Source organism: Octodon degus, unplaced genomic scaffold, assembly GCF_000260255.1.
Source record: "Octodon degus isolate 3935 unplaced genomic scaffold, OctDeg1.0 scaffold00151, whole genome shotgun sequence".
In the NCBI taxonomy this organism is placed as follows: Eukaryota; Metazoa; Chordata; class Mammalia; order Rodentia; family Octodontidae; genus Octodon; species Octodon degus.
The window spans coordinates 405,141-424,904 of NW_004524727.1; the positions used below are offsets into that span (position 1 = coordinate 405,141).

Consider the following 19,764-nt stretch of genomic DNA (forward strand, 5'->3'; position numbering starts at 1 on the left):
CAACTCCTATATATGTAGTTTAACATCTTTCACCCTTCGTTTGTAATTTTTAAGTAATTGACACTTTCCCTTGAGACTGTTACTTTGCATTTGCTCCTCTAGATTTGCACTGCTTCAATTATACCAGTGTGATTATGAAATTACTCAGTAGGCAGCAAAATGCTAGGCTTTCTGTTTGCATGGATAAGACAGACCCCCAGAAGGTGATCAGATACTGAAGTCACACCACATACTTCTGGATTTGTGACAGTGGCTTTGGCACTGTGACTTACCCACAGTGGCCCAGACAGTGAATGACAGTGGTGTGAAGGAAGTTTCCCTGAGAACGTGCCCTGGCTCAAAAGGCACATGACACGTGGTAGGCACACTGTGTAGAATAAAAGAAAAAGGAAAGTGTCTTTTATTGGAATATAACATCTACAAATCCTTGTGAATCCTTTTGTGTACTTCAAGTTTACATAAATGGCTTGAGAAGAAAGTCCAGAAGAGTTCATATGTTTTAATACCAAGCTTCGTTTCTTGATGTAAGTGAATTCTCAGCCAACAGTAAAACATACATTTTCTAACAATCATCATTGGCTCAATGAATGAGATTATCTACACAAAAAAATGAAACCCCTAAAGAAATTTAACTCTTTCATTCTCTGGACTAAATCCCAATTGCTGCCTCCTGGTAACTTGAGCAACTGGTTTTCAAAATCTGGCTCAGAAACACAGATTGTACTTAGCCTGACTATTTGGTGTGAGACTGACCTCAGAAATACTTTGTGGAGCTACCCTACTGCACCATTATGAACTGTGGTCAATTCTGGGTGTAGAATTAATTTTATTAGCCATGTCATTACATTTCTGGCATCTAGCATTGAAATCCGGAACAAATGTCTGCTTTAATCAGTCCTCCACTGGTACTGCCTAGAAGCCAATAGGGTGCTAGAAAAGCATTCCTCGTAATTGGATGTGTGCATGCGTAGCATTACACGGGCTTTCCTCGGGTTCCAAGTACAGACGAAGAAATCAAAACAAATGGTTGCTCCGGCGGCTTCTGAAGCATTTTCGATTGCCCATCACCCCTGCCAGGTGGGATTCCGCCCTCTCAGTCATTTGCTTACAGTGCCTTCTGAGAGTTCAGCCTATTTTCTGAGCAGTGCCGCATTGCTCTGCTATGACCCAGGGTTGTTGCACTCTGAGAGTAAAGTTAAATGCCCATCAAATTTTGCAAGCTTGTAGTACTTGCAATCAGAGCTCTCAATAAGAAGAAATTCAGCTGAAGAGTCTTGGAGAGGGGTCACTCACTGGTTGCGGATCACAGAGAAATTGCAGCGTGACCACCACATAGAATCTTGATCTCTGAGAAGGCTACTGCCCCATCATCGTTGACATTGATTTCTTTGGACAACATAGCTTATCATGTAACACACGGGAAACCAGTTAACCAAGAGTTAAGGTTAGGGAGAGATGTTTTGGGGGTTTTTTTTGTTTTGTTTTGTTTTGTTTTGGGGTTTTTTTACTTTGGGACAAAAGCAAATACTCTGATTCATGTGACATTGTATATAAGGTTGAAAAAAATCACCCTTCCCAACCCAAAGAAGTACCTACACAAAATTCTCCTGTCCCACCCTGTCCCCTGACACCTGCTTTATTTCTTCCTATAGCAAAGGTCTCTTCTGATTGTTGAAATGATCACATCTGTCTTCAGCTGGTAAACATTCATTCTCTTGGCAACTGTTGTCGCTTTTAGATCCCTCAAGAACAGAAAAGAAAGAGAGCAAGTGTCCAACCCCCGGGTGTGATGGAACCGGCCATGTGACCGGGCTGTACCCGCATCACCGCAGTCTGTCTGGATGCCCGCACAAAGATAGGGTCCCTCCAGAAAGTAAGTCCACCATGCCTCACCGCCACTCGGGAGTGCCAGCACTGTGGGTGTGTCTGTGTCATCCCCCTTCCTGACCTCATTTCCATCCTGTGGCCCCTCCCACCCATGACAGCCAGCTCCCTAGGAAACGGGGGCTCTGGCCACTACCCCCACCCCATAATTTCTGGGGACCCTGAAGCCCATCTCCCTGGAGCAAGACTCCCAAATGCATCTGAGTCCTACCCCGATCTCAGTCCTGCTTGCTCTGTGACCTCAGGCAGGTCCCTTTTGTCCTCACAGATTGCAGAATTGAGCTCCACAGGCTCTATTATCCTGCCCAGCACTGACTCAGTGTGACCCACCCCCAGAGAAGGGAGCCTAAGACACATGGTGCCAAATATCCTGTGGGTGTCAGCATAGGGGTCTGGTTCCTTTCTCCCAGGAAAGCCTGTTTCTGTTACTAGAGGCTATTAAATAAACAGGTTGAAATTGGGAGGTTTTCGTCTTATAAATTCTTTTGCTAGTTAGGTTCCGATCAAATAGAATGAATCTGGGAAGGAAGAAGTTATTTTAGAACAGAAGCGATATACATCTTTTTGTTGTGTATCTTTCTTTTGGCGATAAAGTATGCCAATGACATGCTGTCAGTTAGAATTGGCGGCTCAGGAAAATGGCACATTTTCAGAAATGAGGGACTTTCAGATGCTGGGTTTGAGCCTGAGGTACCTGGAGGCATTTCCTCTTATCTGAGACAGTTTTTAGCAGGGGAAACAAATAGTTGGCCTATAATGTGGGCAGATGACCAGTTGATGATTTCAGGAGCTCGTAAGGACCATCGCATTACAATGGTGATGCTGAAATTCTTAACAAACCAAATCTTGGTTAGAGCAAAGAACATTCTTGGCAGAGTTGGAGGCTTAGGAAGCAGGCCTGCCTAGCACCCTTGGGTGAAATGCTTTCAGAAGCAAATGGGCTCCGGATTTCTAAAAAGGCCACTAAGCATAATTAGCTTGGGCTTCCTGGCACCATCCTCCGAATAAACTGGAAGCTCTGTGCAAATGAACACACTCGTGTGTGGCCACAATCCCGTGTGTTACATGAACAAGGAGGCAGCATGGTTTACCGCGGCAGCTTCCGCGTGCTGAGCACACTTGGGTCGGAGCTTGGCTCGCGCCCGCAAGCACTAACCCACCCAGGTGCCCGTTACCCGGCAGGGTAACACGGGCCCCGCTTCTCTGGAGAAGGGAAAGGGAGCCGCGACTCCATCATCCTTCTCTTTAGGGATCAGCACTGTGGCTGGCAAACTGGGGGTGCTAGTGTTTTCACAGTGAATCTGAGCAGGTGTTGACTGGCCTAAGCAATTGCTGAGCTGAGCTGTAACTTCAGATCTGACTCCCTAGCCCGCGGATCCTCCCTGAAACCTGGCTGGGCCTGGCTCTCCACTCAGTCCTGACCAGCTGTGCGACGTCAGGCATCTGCACGTGCTCTGAACTCCGCATCCCTCATCTCTGAAGGAGGTGCTAGGGCCAACCTCTAATGTTTTAAGCAGGAAGATTTTTTTCCAGGCATGGTGGTATAGCCCTGTGACTCTTGGAACTTTGGGAAGCTGAGGCCGGAGGATTATAAACTGGAGCCCAGCCTGAGCAATTTAGTAACTTAATGAGATCCTGCTTCAAACTAAGAAAAGGCTGGAGGTATAGCTCAGTGCGAAGGCCCTGGTCAAATCCCCATGTAATTCCAGAAGGAAAAAAGGAAGGAAAGAAGGAATGGAGGAGGGAAGGAGGGGGGAGGGGACAGGGAAGGGATGGGGAGGGACAGAGTTTAATTTTCTTTAGTGTGTAGATTTTCATCTTAAAGAGTGAGAAGTTCTCCTGATTGTACTATCACAGAAAAAGCCCAAATGTAGAAAAAAGCTGAACTATATTCTAATGTGACAACTTATGCAGACCTGTCCCACCCTGAGAGACTACACAATCTGCCACCTCAGCAGGAGGGAAGCATGTGGGAGCCCAGGGCTCCTTGTCCTGTCTTATAAATGCTCCAGTGACTCTACAAACAAATGTGGTTCTGAGGATTCACTTGTGGATTGCTTTTTATCACTACAAAAAAATTGGAAAAATTCCACAATGGGCATTTTGGTTCTGGTTTTTCTGGGCTGACCTCCCTTCCCCTTCCTTTCTGTCTTGCTGAGTCCCTGGCAGGGGTCCTCTGCACAGACAGGACTAGGAAGCAGATGTCGTCTGGTCTTCAGGGAATCCTAAGACCCAGCTTCCTGTTGTGTGGCCTTGGGGTCACATGGTGGCACCCTGGGTTCCTGGGCCACACTCCAGCCTCCCTGTGTGATAGAGAGGTGTCCACAGCAATTTCTAAAGGTTATGGTCAAGGAAGACAGTGGCTGTAGAAGGACAGTGGGATGGAGTTTGGGGACATTTTAGAGAACATCCCTAGAAGCAGCCAAAGGGACAGTAAAGGAATGGCAAGAACAGAGAGAGAGGAAACTGAACAGCGGGGCTGTGGCCATAGGGGACAATAGTACACATGTCCCCCACTTGGCTCAGCCGCACACAGGAAAGTGGTGCTCAGGATCTAGAGTGACCTGCAGGGGTTCCTATATTTGCCCATCAGAGCCCACTGTGCGCCCCGCAGGGGAAGATGCCAGAGGAGCAGGGTGACCTTGAGGCCCCCTCCCCCAGAAGCCTGAGACTGATCCAACAGAGGCAACGTGGAAGCAGGGAAGCAAGCAGCGCCATCCCGGTGTGGATGCGCGGGGTCCACCCTCCACAGAGCAGGAGACAGCCACCCCCAAACCCATTTGGGTCCTAGAAGAGCGCCTCCAGCACCAAGCCCAGGAGAGTTTGCTATCGCAGGAAAGACTACGCCCAAAAAGCAGAGCATGAAGGGAAAAGAAAGATGTGAATGGGTGTGAAAGGAGGCTGTGTCAGAGGACACGTTTGGAGAGGTTGGTGGGAAAAGGGCGAAGAGCAAGAAATAAAAGAAGTTAGGTCAACAGAAATCCTGCAGAGGGGGAAGGAAGAGACAGAAGGGCTGGCCCAAAAGAGCGGGGTGCTACTTCCCTGAGATGGACTAATGCCTCAGTTTACCCCATGACCCCACTCCAGTTCCTACCACCAAAAAATAAGCTACAGGATGGCTTTGTTGTTTTGCTGGTTATTTATTGAGAACCAGACATATTTAAGGACAAGGCAGGAGCTATGAGAAGTCTAAGGATAAAACCGAGCCTGGCGTGGCGGTGCACACCTGCAATGCCAGCACTCTGGGAGGCTGATGCAGGAAGATACCATGTTCCAACCCAGCATGGGCAACTCATCAACATAGCAAGGCCCTGTCTCAAAATCAGCTTTTAAATATAATGATAAGGGACAAAAGTAAAATGGACTTTTTTCTTAAGGAACTGACTGGTGGTGAGGCCATTCTGCGTGAACTTGGGTAATGGGAGTACTGTGTGTAAGGCGCCTCAGTGCCTGCCGATTTGTGGGGAGGAGAGACTGCTGGGAGAAGGCGCATGGGAAGGAGAACTGCAGAGTCATCACAAGAGTGGCAGGCTCGGTGTGGAGCATTCTCCTGACCACCCGGCCCTAGAGAGGCAGGCAGAGCTGCCACCGGTGGTCTCGGGAGCTTACAGCCAGTCACTCAGAGGAGCAGAGAGAGCATCCTGCTGTTGGGGCCAGTACCAGGCCTGTTGTCTCCCAGAACTTCTGCCCCAAAGGCTCCCTGATCCAGAGCAGTGAGCAGATATGAACAAGCCAGGGCATCGTGGCACTGCTGGCCAGTGTCCACCCTGTCCCCTGAGGACAGCAGGCAGAGGTTTCGGGTCGCAGAGACAGTCCCTGACACTCTTCTTTGCCCCTCACTGGTTTTCTGAGAGGAAATGCATAGCTCATACTGCTCCAACTCCTTAGAGGAGAATAAAGCGTTTCCTAAATGCAAAACATCATTTTAGAGCAGTTCACTGACAGCCAAGGCTTGGGCTCTCTACTCGCACATGCGCACCACACTTTCCTACTACTGTGTGTTTGCATAGTATTTTCAGGATGCCACTAGTTGGTGTCTGGGGCCCACAGACTCAGGAGGCCTCGCTTGCCTCGCCCATGTGGACCTGCCCCCGAAGCGGACCCTGTGACACCCTCACACCCCACCAGCACGTGCCCCTCTGCATGCCAATCAGAGCATGATGGAGCCAGCCTTCTCTACCTCCCCACATGTGTCTTCCTGACCATGCCCATCCCAGACGTTATCAGGACTGTCTGTCGTGAACGAGCCCGGCCTCTGTTGCGATGATTGCAGATTCTTGTATTCTGACCAGTTCCTCATTTTAACGCTGGGATGTTTTCTTTGCCTCTCATTGTCAAGTTCTTGCCATGCATGAAAATGTTCTCAAGTGTCCCACTCCGGGCTGCACAGGGCGAGGGCATGTGAATAGCAACAGGAACTCTCACAGAAGGTAAGCCACTCTCTGCTGGGTACCACCCACCCACGGGACCCCCCTGGTTGCCCATGGAGACAGATAGCCCTCAGCCTATTACATCTAAGGGACCTACAGTGTGGTCACATGGTGTGGGGAAGTCAAGGTTTAGATGCCCTTTTGCTCATTAAATGTTCCAAGTAGCATCCCTGGCTCTGTCCCAAATGGGTCACCACTCCTTATGGGGTACCCTGCTGGCTACAGATCTCGGATGGAAACCAGCACTTTACAAGGACTGGACTGTCCTCCTCCAGGGTGAAAGGGGCCACGCTGCTCCATATGCAGGTGCTTGACCAGAAACCTGCGATTCTGTCTGCCCTGAACTATCTGTAGACTTCCCAGGCCACCAGGACAGACGTCACCAAAGTACTAGCACACGTCCTGAAGTGCCCGGCAGGCCTGATTTGGGATCCCTTGTACCAAGCTACTACTGTCAACACACATGTTCAGAATCACTCTTTGGTTTGTGACTAATCCCAGTTTTTTCTTCCCGCCCACTTCGGACCTAGAGAGAGACACTAAATTCCTCCTCATATTCAACTCCTACCAAAACATCTTCCTTTTTCCAGTAGCAGGAAAGTGATTCTGTTAAAATTGCTCTCCTAGTCTACGGTGTCAGCTTCCCACAAAATGTTGTCTACACGGAGAAAACGGCTCCGTTTGACTTTCATCAGGGGGACGTAGTCTACTAGGTTCCTTGGGTTAAATGTAAAATGAAACAGCTCGCATCCCTGGGTCCCTCGAGGTTTTCCGGTGCTTAATCTGCAGAAGCAGGAAACGACAGAGATAGAAACGCCCCGGCTGGCGCCACTGCGCTTTCCAATGTCCGCTCCTTCTCTGAACTTTAGCTCCGCGGTGCGTCTTTGAGCCACAATGCGTGCGTGCCTGCGTGCGTAGGCTTCTGCTCAGGCCTGCAGCACCGTGCAGTAAGCCAGTGATTTCCGCAGGACACAGCCCAAATACGAAAGCCCTCGGCCGTGTCCTCTTCTGTGCTGCCCAGCCTCAGACCTCTAGTTCGAAAAAAAAAAAAAACAGTTCATTGCAGCCCCGGAGATGAGTCCACTCCCTTCTCCACTCCCATTTCCCTTCTTGCGGACAGCACAAGAGCACTGGGGTCAGACAGACCCACGGGAGGGAGCCCAGCAGGTCGATAATGTCTGCAGAATCGGCTTTGAGTGCCATCTTCTGGTGCCAAGCCCTTCATTACCATTCTTGGGCTCCTCAGAATCCTTCAAATCCCATCTCTCCAAGCTGTTTGTCCTCTCCAGAAATGGCAAACGTATGAGAGTGGAATCAATCCCTCCTTTTCCCCTCCCCCTCCCTTCCCCCTTCCCTCCACTCTTCCCTTTCACCTCCTCTCCAGCCCCCATCTCCCCTCCCTCTCCCTCCTTGAAACTTCAGCTGTCTCATGTTCTCTTGAACATATGCAATGTGGCTTGTCCTTCCTGGAAAGAATGGAGCATGCCACGCGGTATGTTGTCGTTGTCACCCCACCCCCACCCCTGCCTCCCTTGTGGGAAGCCTTGCCAGCCGGCAGAGGGAAAGAGGCGGTGGTTAGATTTCTGCATCAGGAGTCATCTGGGACTCGACACTAAAGCCCTTTCTGTGATTGCAGCCTCTCTGGATGTCCTATTGCTGCAGCAGAGAAATTGGCAAAAGCCCAGGAAAAACACCAGAGCTGTGACGTGTCTAAGTCCAACCAGGCCTCGGACCGAGTCCTCAGGTACAAAGTGAAGCATGCTCTTCACGGGGGTCCACTCGTCATCACCCCAACACACCCTGCTGCTTGAGCGCTCTGGGAGATGGCCGTGCCCCCAAGGCACGGGAGGGACAGGGACAGCTACATGTCCACCCAGTGTGACTTTGGCAGGGCGGAATGGGGCACAACTGCATCTGGCTTCCTCTCTGACTTGAAAATTCATAATTCTATCAACGGCCGATGTAAGAAGTGGTGAAAATTCATCAGGTGCCCCAGGTCGTTCTGTGTGAGCTTGCAGGGTGGAATGCCGGCCTCAGGGCAGTACTGCTGCATTGGTGACAGCCAACTTGCCGCTGCCACTCCCACCCTCCTGCACCCTCAGGACACAGGTGGAAGTAGATGCCACCACTGTCCTTTGACATGCAGGGTCCAGTGACTTACCTGGAATCGCTAAGTTACTCCAGGGGGAAATCAGGCGCAATGTCTCAGGGCCAGTGGATGAACCCAGTAGTCTTATATTTTTCACTTTTTCTTTTTGTAATACTGGTATCGTCCCACTGAGCTCATTCTCAGCCCTTTTTTATTTTATTTTATTTTATTTCATTTTATTTTTTTGAGACAAGGTCTCACTAAGTCAGTGAGTGGACCACGCTGTGCTTGAACTTGCAGCGATCCTCCTGCCTCAGCCTCCCAGAGTCCTGAGAATGCAGGTGTGCCTGCCACACTTGGTCAAACCGGAGGGTTTTTCAGGCTTGGGGAAGGATATTTATGGGGTGTGTGGCAGAGGAGGAACCCACATTTCCATAACCTTTTCATACACTCATGATTTTTGCACATTCCTGCATATCTCTGTCGCCAAGAACACCTTGACAATCACTCCATGTTTGGTCTCTTTCTTTAGTCCTGGTCCCCTACACACAACTACCACAACCACCAACATAAGCACACATCGGTGCATACATTCAGTGCTGGATCTATGCCTTTTACAGTTAATGAGTAGACAGCATTTGGCTTTGGCTAAATCACAGAGGGAAAAAATCAGTAGGAAAACAACATATATGAATATCTTTTTTGATGTATTTGGTACAAGGTCTACAGGGTCTCACTACATAGATCAGACTCCGTGATTCTTCTGTTTTCAGCATCCTAAGAGCTGGGATTACAGGCGTGCACCACCACACCCAGTCTCAAGCGATATCTCAGCTCGCTCTGGGGGCAGAGCCGACACGGCAATCAGGGGATCAAACCCCGGCCACTGTGCTTTGTCTATGCAGGTGCTTTAGTCTGCTGAGCTATCTGGCCAGCCCTTGAATATCTATTTAATTCCTGTGTATTATTTTCCAGTTTTCTTACAAGATCTTAAAACCAACTAAATTTCCTTCTCTTCCACTAGAAAATGCAAAGTATTTTTGGAACATTACAAATATCTAGTGAACCAAAAATAAAACAGAAACATCTATGCACCCACAATTCCAAGATAACCCCCTCCCCCTCCCATTTGGATTTGTCTAGGTGTTAACAGTTCATAGTAGCTGGACTGTCCCTGTGTCCCAGCTTGTCCTTGGCTGTGTTATTCATCTCTCAGACCTTCAGACTGAGTACCAGCATCCCAGCACTTTCTCTGTCTCCTCCCCATTTCACAGTTAGCTATTGACAGCATTAAAAAAAAACCCTCCCTCCAACTGAAGAGCCCTGGAATGGTCATTGGCCAAAAGAAAGGTTAAAACTTGCTAGCTGGAGGGGATTATTAGTTTTCTTTTGCCTATTGTGTCCCAACATGAAAAGGCCCATGTATGGCGCATCCAGAGGTCACCAGGAACTGGGCCTCAAGGCAGGCATGTGCTGGTACTATGCTTGGACTTCATTGAGAAGGTGGTGGCAGCTTGTGACTGTGGAGCCGCCCCTGTATTGCAAATACCCCCTTGTTTGAACCCAAGTCTCCACTCAGATATCCAGATCCATAGCAGTTGCCTTCTTTCTCATTTCTGTGGCTCTGTCCTGGTGGCACATGCCCCAGGCAGCGATGCCAATGCCAGTGATAACTGCACATGTGAGCGGTTTCCTTTGGCTGGTAGGGACACAGCCCTTAAGAGAAAGAGAAAAAGCTGGCCCCACTGCACCAAGGAGCCAGGGCCATGCCGATAAGCAGCCGCTGCAGCCTTGAGCTCGCTGAGGGGACACTGGATAACTGGATGGGAGCTGGCCTTGCTTTTAGAGCTCCAGCAAGCTCCCTACCTCCAGAGGACTTCCCTGGAGGAAGGAGGTTCATCCCAGCACCTCTGCACATCTGTTGTACCCCATGCCTCATCCAGTGACGTAATGAGACAGGAAACAAGGGGGGGGAAGAAAGAAAATTAAACCTATGATCATTTAAGTGGTTAAAGTCTTCAAAAAAAAAAAAAACCCTTAAGTAAATTGTCCAACAGGAACCTAGGAACCAAGAAGAGCTTGGGATCCTTAACTCTATAGGACCCCATTTGTGCAGCCTGGCTGCAGCCTCTCTCTCCCTCCTGCAGGCCGTGTGCTCCCTCCACCTCCCTGGGTAGCAACCCCATCTTTTGCTTCCAAGTGACCGAGCCAGCCTGAGCTCCCACACCAAAGGCTCCCTTAGCCTCCTGCTCTCTGCCCTTCAGTCTCTGCAGTTCCTCTCCTGCAGCGGTTCTCACCCTACGCCGATCTCATGCTCAGTATTTATTTACCTGGTCCGCAGCATCCCCTCCAGCATACTTCCTCGCCTCTACTGTCTGGGTCCCACAGCTCGATGAATCCCCCAGAGTCCTCAGGACACTTAGCCTTCAAATATCCTGCCCTCCTACCTGACCTCTCCAGGCAAAAGCTACAGCCTTATTCACTCATACGCCCGCATTGCCACAAGCACCTCCAGAGCAGGCAGCCTGGCGAGCAACACAGCCTTCTCTTGCTTGGCCAGAACTGAGTAGATCAAATTGATGAAGTTTAAATAACTAGGCTGGGGCTGGTGAGATGGCTCAGTGGTCTAAAGCACCTACTTAGAACAAGCTTAGCAAAGCACAGGGACCGCGGTTCAATCCCCCAGCACCACATGCCAGCCAGCCCCGCCCCCTGGTGGGCTGAGCTGACCACACACACACACACACACAAATAAATAAAATTTAAATAAATAAATAAATAAATAAATAACTAGGCTGGAAGTTTGATGGCATAAAGGTGGTATACGGATTTGAAAGTCTTGCCTTATTTCGTGACTCTGAAAGGTAACTGTGTAGCTGTGGGTCAGCATTTGTTTCAAATAGAATGTTAATACTTTAAAGTCCAAAAAAGGTGGCACAGTTGTGCTATTAAACATACAACAGGTGACTTACTCTCCTGCATGAAAGTTTCAGTTATCAGCCTTGTGTAGTGGCGTACCCATCATCCCAGCACTCAGGAGCCTGAGGCAGGAGGATCACTGCAAGTCTGAGACCAGCCTGAGCTACATAGTGAGTACACGGCCAGCCTGTATTACACAGCAAGACTTTTACCCAGCCCCCCAAATAAATAAATAAACAAATAAATAAATTTCAATTATAATTAGCCAAAATTCAGCTTTTTTGCAGGTACTCAAAAAAATAGCATAAACTTGTAAAATAACCAAAGGAGGATTAGATTGCATGCATGAATGCATATAAAGTCGTAATTTACAGAATTAAAAAAATTAGGAAAGTTAGAGAATATTTAAGTAGTATAATATTCATAGATTTTAATATCACACTGTTATTAAACCCCAAGCAACAAAAAAGTAAAATTAAATGTTATGTGTGTAAATTGTGAAATATGTAAAAACTTTCAATTCTATTTACATAAATAATAAATGCATTAAATTAACCAGAAAAGATACACCAAAACCTTGGCCGCTTTTAATCTTACAAAGAATTAGAGGTGATTTTTAATAGTTTTTATATCTTCTTCTAGTTTTTCAGTGAAGCATGTCTTACTTTGATAATCATACAAAGCAAAACAATCATTTTAAAGTTTTTATCCCCAGGGCGGGTATAGGACGTATGGGTGTTCAGAGATGCGCAGAGAAAATGTATTTACCCAGACTCACAGTGACCTCAGGGAAAATTTCCTTTGGGGAGGAGAAAAATGGATCCTGTAGGGCCACCCTCCTGGGGCACACCAGCAGGTCAGGCCGTAACCTCCTGCTCCCCCATACACATAGCACCTACAGGAGGCCCACTCTGCTGCAGTCCTAACCTTGTTCTTGAGGTGCAGCAGTATGCCAGAGCTGATGCCGCTGAGCAAGAAATAGGATCTAACTGGATGATAGCGCAGGCCTGTCGTCCCAGCACTCTGGGAGGCTGAGGCAGGAGGATGGTGGGTGGGAGCCCAGCCTGGGCAACTTAGTGACCTAGCAAAAGCCTATTCCAAAAAAAAAAAAAAAAAAGAGTTGGTGATGTAGCTCAGTGAGAAGGTCCTGGGTTCAATCCTCAGTGTTTAAATATAATGCAAAAAAGATAAAGAAAAGAAACAAAATCTTACTCGGAAAATGATTGTCTCTCACAAATTGATCATGAACTCACCTCTGTGCCTGGATTCACACATTTTGTTTTTTCAGCCTTTCTTAGGTCTTTATTTTTAATGCATTTTACATATTTCAGAAAGAGTTATGAGACTGTCCTTAAAGTTCAGGAGTATTTCTTGAATTAGTTTCAGTGTTTTTAAGAAATTATGCTTATTTTTTGAAATTATGTTTATTTTTTAAAAAATTTAAGAAATGATGTTTGTGTGAAACCACAAGTATTTTTATGTGCATTTTTACCTTGCAAAAGTTAAAAATGAGAGTGGCCCACAGAACTCTGTGTTTAAATATCCATCTATATCCATGCTACCAAACAGAAGGTGGTAGAGGAAGAGGAAGCCTGCTGCACAACTTCTACACCTGCAACAACTTTGAATGAAAACTCTAAGGACGCTGCTTATAGAATGCTGGGAAGGAATAATCAAATGCTCCTGTGTTTTAACATTGTATCTCAAAGTGTAAACTAAAGAACAAGTAGATAAAAACATTAAGAGGAAATTGAAATATGTGACAAGATGCTTTAGTACCATCCCATCTCGATGCCCCACTAGGTAACTTGTGGTATATTTTTATCTCTCTCGTTGCCCCCAAGACTATTTCTCTATCGCCCAATTGTTGTTTTCAGTACGCGTGATTGAACCCTGGGCCTCTGCACTAAGCTACATTCTTTAACTCCTTTTTTTAATTTTTTTTTTTAATTTTGAGACAGAATCTCACTAAGTTGCTAAGTTGCCCAAGCTGGGCTTGAGCTTTCGATCCTCCTACCTCAGCCTCCTAGAGTGCCAGGACGATAGCTGTGCCTGGCCCACCCAGCCAAGGTACATTCTGTTTAGCTCACATCATTCGTGTGTGATCCTGTGAGCCTTTGAAACCATAGAAAAGAGGATGTGTGGTTGTCAGATTCTCTTCAGCCTTAGCTCTCCTGTTGCCATCAGACCCACTGTTACCCTTATACAAGAAAGGGAAAGACAGAGGACACATGGAGTATTCTGTCTCTCAGTCTTTTCAACTCGGATGGTTGTTTGGGGCTGTAGGACCCAAGCACACTTGGGATTTTCTGAGGAAAAGGAAGGTGTTTCAGGGAAAGATCCTGATTTCTTGATGCAGGTAGGAGACCCATGTGCTGGTGTGGCCAGGCATCCCGTTGGGTGTGCAGCGAGGAGAGAGCAAGCTGTCGTTTGTTGTCCTGTCCATTCCAGGCCAATGTGCTTTGTGAAGCAGCTGGAGATTCCCCAGTATGGCTACAGAAACAACGTCCCCACCACCACGCCGCGCTCCAACCTGGCCAAAGAGCTTGAGAAATACTCCAAGACTTCATTTGAGTACAGCAGCTTCGACAACCACACTTATGGCAAGAGAGCCATAGCTCCCAAGGTGCAAACCAGGGACATGTCCCCCAAAGGATATGATGACGGTAGGAGGTGCATACTCTTATACATGAGACACAGTTTCGTTGATGTTGTTGTTGTGTCAAACCATGTCCTGCACACCAGCCCCACATGCGTGGCCACAGGCACAGGGTGACCCCAGAGCCACATGGGTGGGTGGGTGGGGAGGAGGGGACCATGCTCTGCAATGATTCCCAAGTGATCCATCTGCTCTGGCTGTATTTGCGACATAGAGAAAAGTACCAGCTGTCCGTGTGCGGCAGAGTGGGGAAGATGATAGCTTCCTCTTCATAAGTGCAGGGAAAGCAGTTCTGGCCTCATGATAAATCTGCAGCCTGCACCGCTATCCCTCTGGGGTACATTTTGGATCACCTAGGAGATGGTTTTTCCCACACCTGAATACCCAGGCTGCACCCAAACAAATGGAGCAGGGTCTTCTGGGGGGTCCTCATGTTATGGCCCCTTTAAGACACTTCTGATGGCACTGCTTTGCAGTCTGGCCCCACTTCCCTGCCTGGCTGGCTTCTCCACAAGCCAGGATGTAGGCACCTTCCCTATCTGGAAAAACAAGGAAGAAAGGCTCACCTAGGTTTTCAGCCACCTGGCCCTGATGCCACCATGTCACTTGCTACTGTCCCCAAACAGAAAGAACAAGTGACCTTCCCCTGCTGCCTGGGACAGGTAGCTGATTTTCCCTTCACACCATCTTAGTCCACCGCTAGGTGTAAATAGTGACATCTCGCCCCTCAGCTAACTTGGTAAGTAGTTTATCCTTGAGTCAGAGACTGTATTTACCTCATGAGGTGGCTGCCTCAGCTTCTAGGATATAGATGTAGGCTTAGCCACCCAATTTTACCTGCTAGACTCGGGGTCTGAAAAATTCTGATTCAAAAGTTGAATCTTGATGCAAAGGAAAAGAGATTAGGTTCTAAAGATTTTTGGGAGCTCCTCTCTGAAAATCTATTTCATTAAAATCACATGTACACTCATGAAAAAAAAAAGATCTAAACTGAATGCTTGGGGAATTCAGAAGCCTTTCAGGATTCTGCAGGAATGTCAGGACTCCCTGAGCTGTTAGTTCATATCTAATAGCAATTCATTTTGTATAGTGAAAGAAATTCAGTATTTCTTTGGTGTGTCGTGTATTGATTATCCTTGTGTATCAATTCTTGGACATTCCAAAGCACAGAGCAGAAAAAAAGGAACAGCTGTAGGGTATCATAAAAATTATTATTTCTCTTTTATTTTGCTAGTTGGTAATACTTACTTGCCAGTCTCAGTCTTTGCCCTAGCTTTGTTCCTTCAACTGCAAGAGAGGAATCTGAAAGAAATGAAGATTCTGTTGATATAATTTTCAATCCGTGGGACTCGTACAGTGATTTCATGTATTCCTTCTTTAGATGTTCCTTCTATATACCTGTTTTAGGGTGGTTCTCTGTGGCCTGAATTATTGAAACTTATTGTATGATTGGAGCCTAAGTCTTAGAAGTGGGGGGGGGATCCCAGGTAAGGTGGCAGTGGGTAGAGCATATCTCAGGGCTGCTACACATCAGAAAGTTAAAGGGGGAGACCAGACAAACTGGGACACTGGCCACTCGCTGCAGCCCACAAGTAGCCTGTGTCCATCCCTGGGCATCTCGCTGGAGAATGTCTGGTCTTCCTGCCACATTGTGAGTTTCTGACAGACCAGAAATGCTGTCCTTAGAATCCCCAACTCCACCCTGGAGGGCAGACCAGGCAGGGAGTAGCTACGCCACAAGGGTCCTGACCAAGGGACAGAACCAAGGCCCCATCAGCACACTGCCTATTAGCAGGCTCAACCCACAGGGTACCTCTGTTAACCACCTCCCCCAGTGCTTGGACAAAATACCTGATACCCACAACTTAGGGGAGGAGAGGTTGATTTTGCTCCAGTCTCAGTCCAAAGGCAGCTGGCTGCACAGCAGGATGGCACGGCTAAGAGAACTAGTGGAGAATTCTGCTCAGCTCATGGTACAAGGGAAGCAGAGAGGAGGGAGGAGCTGGGGAGGAGATGAGCCTGCCCAGGCCACACCCCCAGGGGCTGCCTCTTCCCACCTGGACCCACTTCCTAAAAGCAAGTCAGCTCTAAGCCCCATGATTCAGTCACCTTCCAAAGCCCTGCCTCTGCACACATGATGCTTTCGGGGGACCTCTAGACAGAGACGAGTCGGCACCAGAAGCAGACATTGTTGGGACAGTTTCACCAGCAGAGTGGGCAAGGTTGTGGCTGGAAGCCTCATGTTAGCACTGGTTTTCAATTTCTAATTGGATCATGTGGCCACATGTAACTCTAGGGACCCATGGTGTCTTTCCTCCTGCAGGCAGGGACATAGTGTTAGAGTAGGTGGCCTTGGAGTGGCTGCTTATGCTGGCACACACCTACGGCCTCTGAAGGGGAACTGGTCACTTTTCTCCTGATCCCGGCTTCCTACCAGCACCCAAGTTGTTGCTGATCTGTCCTCTGATAATGAAGTGATTTGGCCTAAGGGAAGCTGTCACTGTTCAGTTGTTCTCAGCTGGGAAAATAGGGTAGGGTCCATTCTGGGGGAGGAGGTGGCAGGGGACATTCCAGCCTGATGTCCGCTGCTCTGCTGGGTCAGCACCGGAACCCAGAGCAGTGCTAAATGCAGCCCACATGATACCGACATTACTGGCTTTGCAGACATGTAGCGACAGGCAGTAGTATTAGGCTCATTCCTTCCCTGGACAGTTTCAAGCATAGACACTGCTGTTTTCATTTCAAATAAAACAAAAATGATGATCATTTGCATTTTGAAAAAGAACCAAGGTGGAGGGCCGTACTGTCACAGAGGGATTACTGACCCTTCAGTCAGTACTGTCCTGTACTGTCCACCAGAGCAACCCAGGCCCAGCATCTGTGAGGAAGACTTTGAGGGCCTTGAGGTGCTGCTATGGTTACACTTTATAGCCACATGATAACGTAGAGTGGTCCAAGAAAGTCGAGAGAAAGAAATCATTTAGAAACTCTTTTAGTAAAATGTCCCACGAGGCAATCTGCATCCTAGTTCGGGGCCCAGGCCTTGCCATACAGGCTTCCTCGGGCCACCACCCACTGATTTGTCCACAAACCCGAGGTGTGGCTTCTGTTTTTTCACACATCAATATTCACTCATTTCAAAACAAAACACTACTTGTCTTATTTACGTGAATGATTTCTCTCTTTATTTTTCCTGAACCTCTGTCTAGTCTTAAAAACAAACTAGTTTAAAAACAAACACAGGGGCCAGGGAAATGGTTCAGAAGAATAAGCGCTTGCTTGGCAAGCACAAGGGCCTGAGTTCAATCCCCGGTTCCACTAAAAAAAAAACACACACACACACAGAAGCCCTGGTGTAAATTATTTCATTTCTCCAGCATCCACACTCCTCTGTTGAACATTTTTTTTTTATTTTAGGGAAGGGTCTACAGGGTGTTCAGGGTCTCACTACTAGATTGGACTCTAGTGATCTGCCTGTTTACAGCCTCCCAAGAGCTGGGGTTCCAGGTGTGCGCCACCACACCCAGTCTCAACGCCATCTCAGGGTGCCCCAGGAGCAGAGCCAGTACGGCCGGGGCGAGGCCAGCACAGCAAGCCCAGGGTATCGAACCCCCAGCCCCTGTGCCTGCATGTAGGCACTTTAATCTGTTGAGCCATTTGACCGGCCCTACTTAGCAAAATTTTAAGTGATAGAGAATCCTGAACTTTAGTCCAGAGTGTCACCCAGCACTTAAGCAGTGACACAGACAAGCCACGCACCCGCTGCTGGGTTACTCACAATCCTCTGTCTTGCCCACAGGCTGTGTTAATCCTAGGCCTGGCACAGCTGTACTTATTCCTGCCAGCCCTGCCCACCCTGTGCCACACAGCTCTGCCCTTTAAATAAGGGCATGCAGAGAAGACCAGAGGAGGACATGCCCGCCTCAGCTACCCCCTGCTCCACAGCGAATGGCTCCCTACAGCTGGGCTGAGATAGACCCCGCGGCCCAGTAGAAGTGGCTCTGGCTACAGGTGGCCTGTTGCTCTCTACAGCTGGGTGTGTGCGCTCACACATGTGTGTAGTACGCTTGGCCATCCGTCCCACACATGGAAATGCCAGTGGAAACCATTTATCTGGCATGCGCAGTTTCCTTCTGTCTTTGGCCAGAGGCTGAGCTGAGAACAGGGTGGCCACTGTTGTCCTGGAGTCTGGTTGTCACTGTCCCCAGAGGACAGCATCAGTCCAATTCGGGTCGTCAGCACTGACCACCTTGTTCTGCTTCTTGTTCCTGCCTATCAGAGCCCATTGCCCCGGGACAGTCTCTTACCCTTGCTATTCTAGATGGTGTGTCACTCACTGGGTTTTGTTCTCTTCCTCTTCTCCAGAGGAAAGTGATAAGGTTGGGCTCCGGGTGCGGGGCTGCAGTCACCGTGTGGATGACACCCAGGGTACAGGGTCCAGCTTCCTTGCCCCCATAACTGCCTTTCTAGCAGGGTGACGGCAAATACTTTACTGTGCAGCTGGGGCACGCTAAGCACACCCAGCACCCTCTTTGCCCTGCCCAGGGCCAAACTCCACAACTCTCAGGGGAGGAGAAAAATCCCACCGAGGAGGGGCAGGACACCTGGAGAGACACTGACTGGGGGGTTTTGCAACCTCCCGAAGAATTACCTTTAGGTCATTCCTCACACCTGGCTCCTCCCTGGACTAGCAGGCAGATGAAAATCATGTGATGTTAAGCGGGGATGACGCCATCTAAAAGAGTTCTTATCCAGGTGCTAAAGATTTTGAAACAGCTCTAAAAATAGCCCTGTCCTGAGTGCAGTTAGTGAGGTGGCTGCTGGAAAGGGGCACTGCTCTGCCGGTGGGAGGGGGGCTAGCAGGCTAAGAGGGGGTGCCCCACAAGCGTGTCCTGGCCTGCGTGGAGCTCTCCCTTGTGCCCTCTGCTGGTCTGCATCCATGGGTGTGTGCAGTGCCCTCCCTCACCCCTTGGCCTTGGTAAGGACTACAGAACAAGGGACGTCCAGGTCACGTGTCTGAGCTGCACAGCCAGCCGGAATTGCACTGCCCGAAGCTCCAGCAGACAGTCCCCAGGCCCCCTGAGTGCCCAGGTCACCTGCAGCAGTACACCGTACCCCGGTTGCTAGCTCAGCCCCTTGATGACAGTGACCTGACCCGTAAGTGATCTGCTGAGGTCCTTGTCCCTGCACGGGCTAGTGTCTTCCTGGCCATAGCCAAGTCGGAGGCAGGCATAGCTAGGGAAAGGAGAGGACACCTCCCCTCCAGGGTTCCCAACCCTCAGTGCACTCTAACACAGCAGAAGGCCGGAACAGGGAAGGAGCCGGGGCTCTTTGTGGTGAACCAGCCCCGTGTGTGTGTGGCCAAGTGCGGCAGGCGTGGGCCTGAGCCCCTGCCGCGTGTCTCCACAGCCAAGCGGTACTGCAAGAACGCCAGCCCCAGCCCCAGCCCAAGCAGCAGCAGCTACGCACCCAGCAGCAGCAGCAACCTGAGCTGCGGTGGTGGCAGCAGCAGCAGCAGCACCTGCAGCAAAAGCAGCTTCGACTACACGCACGACATGGAAGCAGCACACATGGCAGCCACGGCCATCCTCAACCTGTCCACGCGCTGCCGTGAGATGCCACAAAACCTGTCTACCAAGCCACAGGACCTGTGCTCCACGCGGGTACGCAATCCCCCCCCCCCGGGTCAGGGCCACCTGGCAGGTCACCTGTGCACAGAGAGGGAGGTGGGCCCTGTCTGCAGGTGCAGCATTTCGTATACCTGCTTGGTGTGTGGCTCCTAA

At 49.1% G+C, this 19,764-nt stretch overlaps 1 protein-coding gene across 7 annotated transcripts in view; it reads left to right on the forward strand.

Moving 5' to 3' along the window:
- Window positions 1-19,764, forward strand: part of Myt1l (myelin transcription factor 1 like) — a 191,428-nt gene that overhangs the window by 107,664 nt on the left and 64,000 nt on the right. For all 7 annotated transcript variants that reach the window (XM_023702399.1, XM_023702398.1, XM_004642308.2 and 4 more), the window contains 5 exons: window positions 1,739-1,873; window positions 6,224-6,314; window positions 7,951-8,058; window positions 13,774-13,988; window positions 19,391-19,644. In XM_023702399.1, the coding sequence (XP_023558167.1) occupies window positions 1,739-1,873; window positions 6,224-6,314; window positions 7,951-8,058; window positions 13,774-13,988; window positions 19,391-19,644 (803 nt within the window). The remainder of the gene's footprint in view (window positions 1-1,738; window positions 1,874-6,223; window positions 6,315-7,950; window positions 8,059-13,773; window positions 13,989-19,390; window positions 19,645-19,764) is intronic.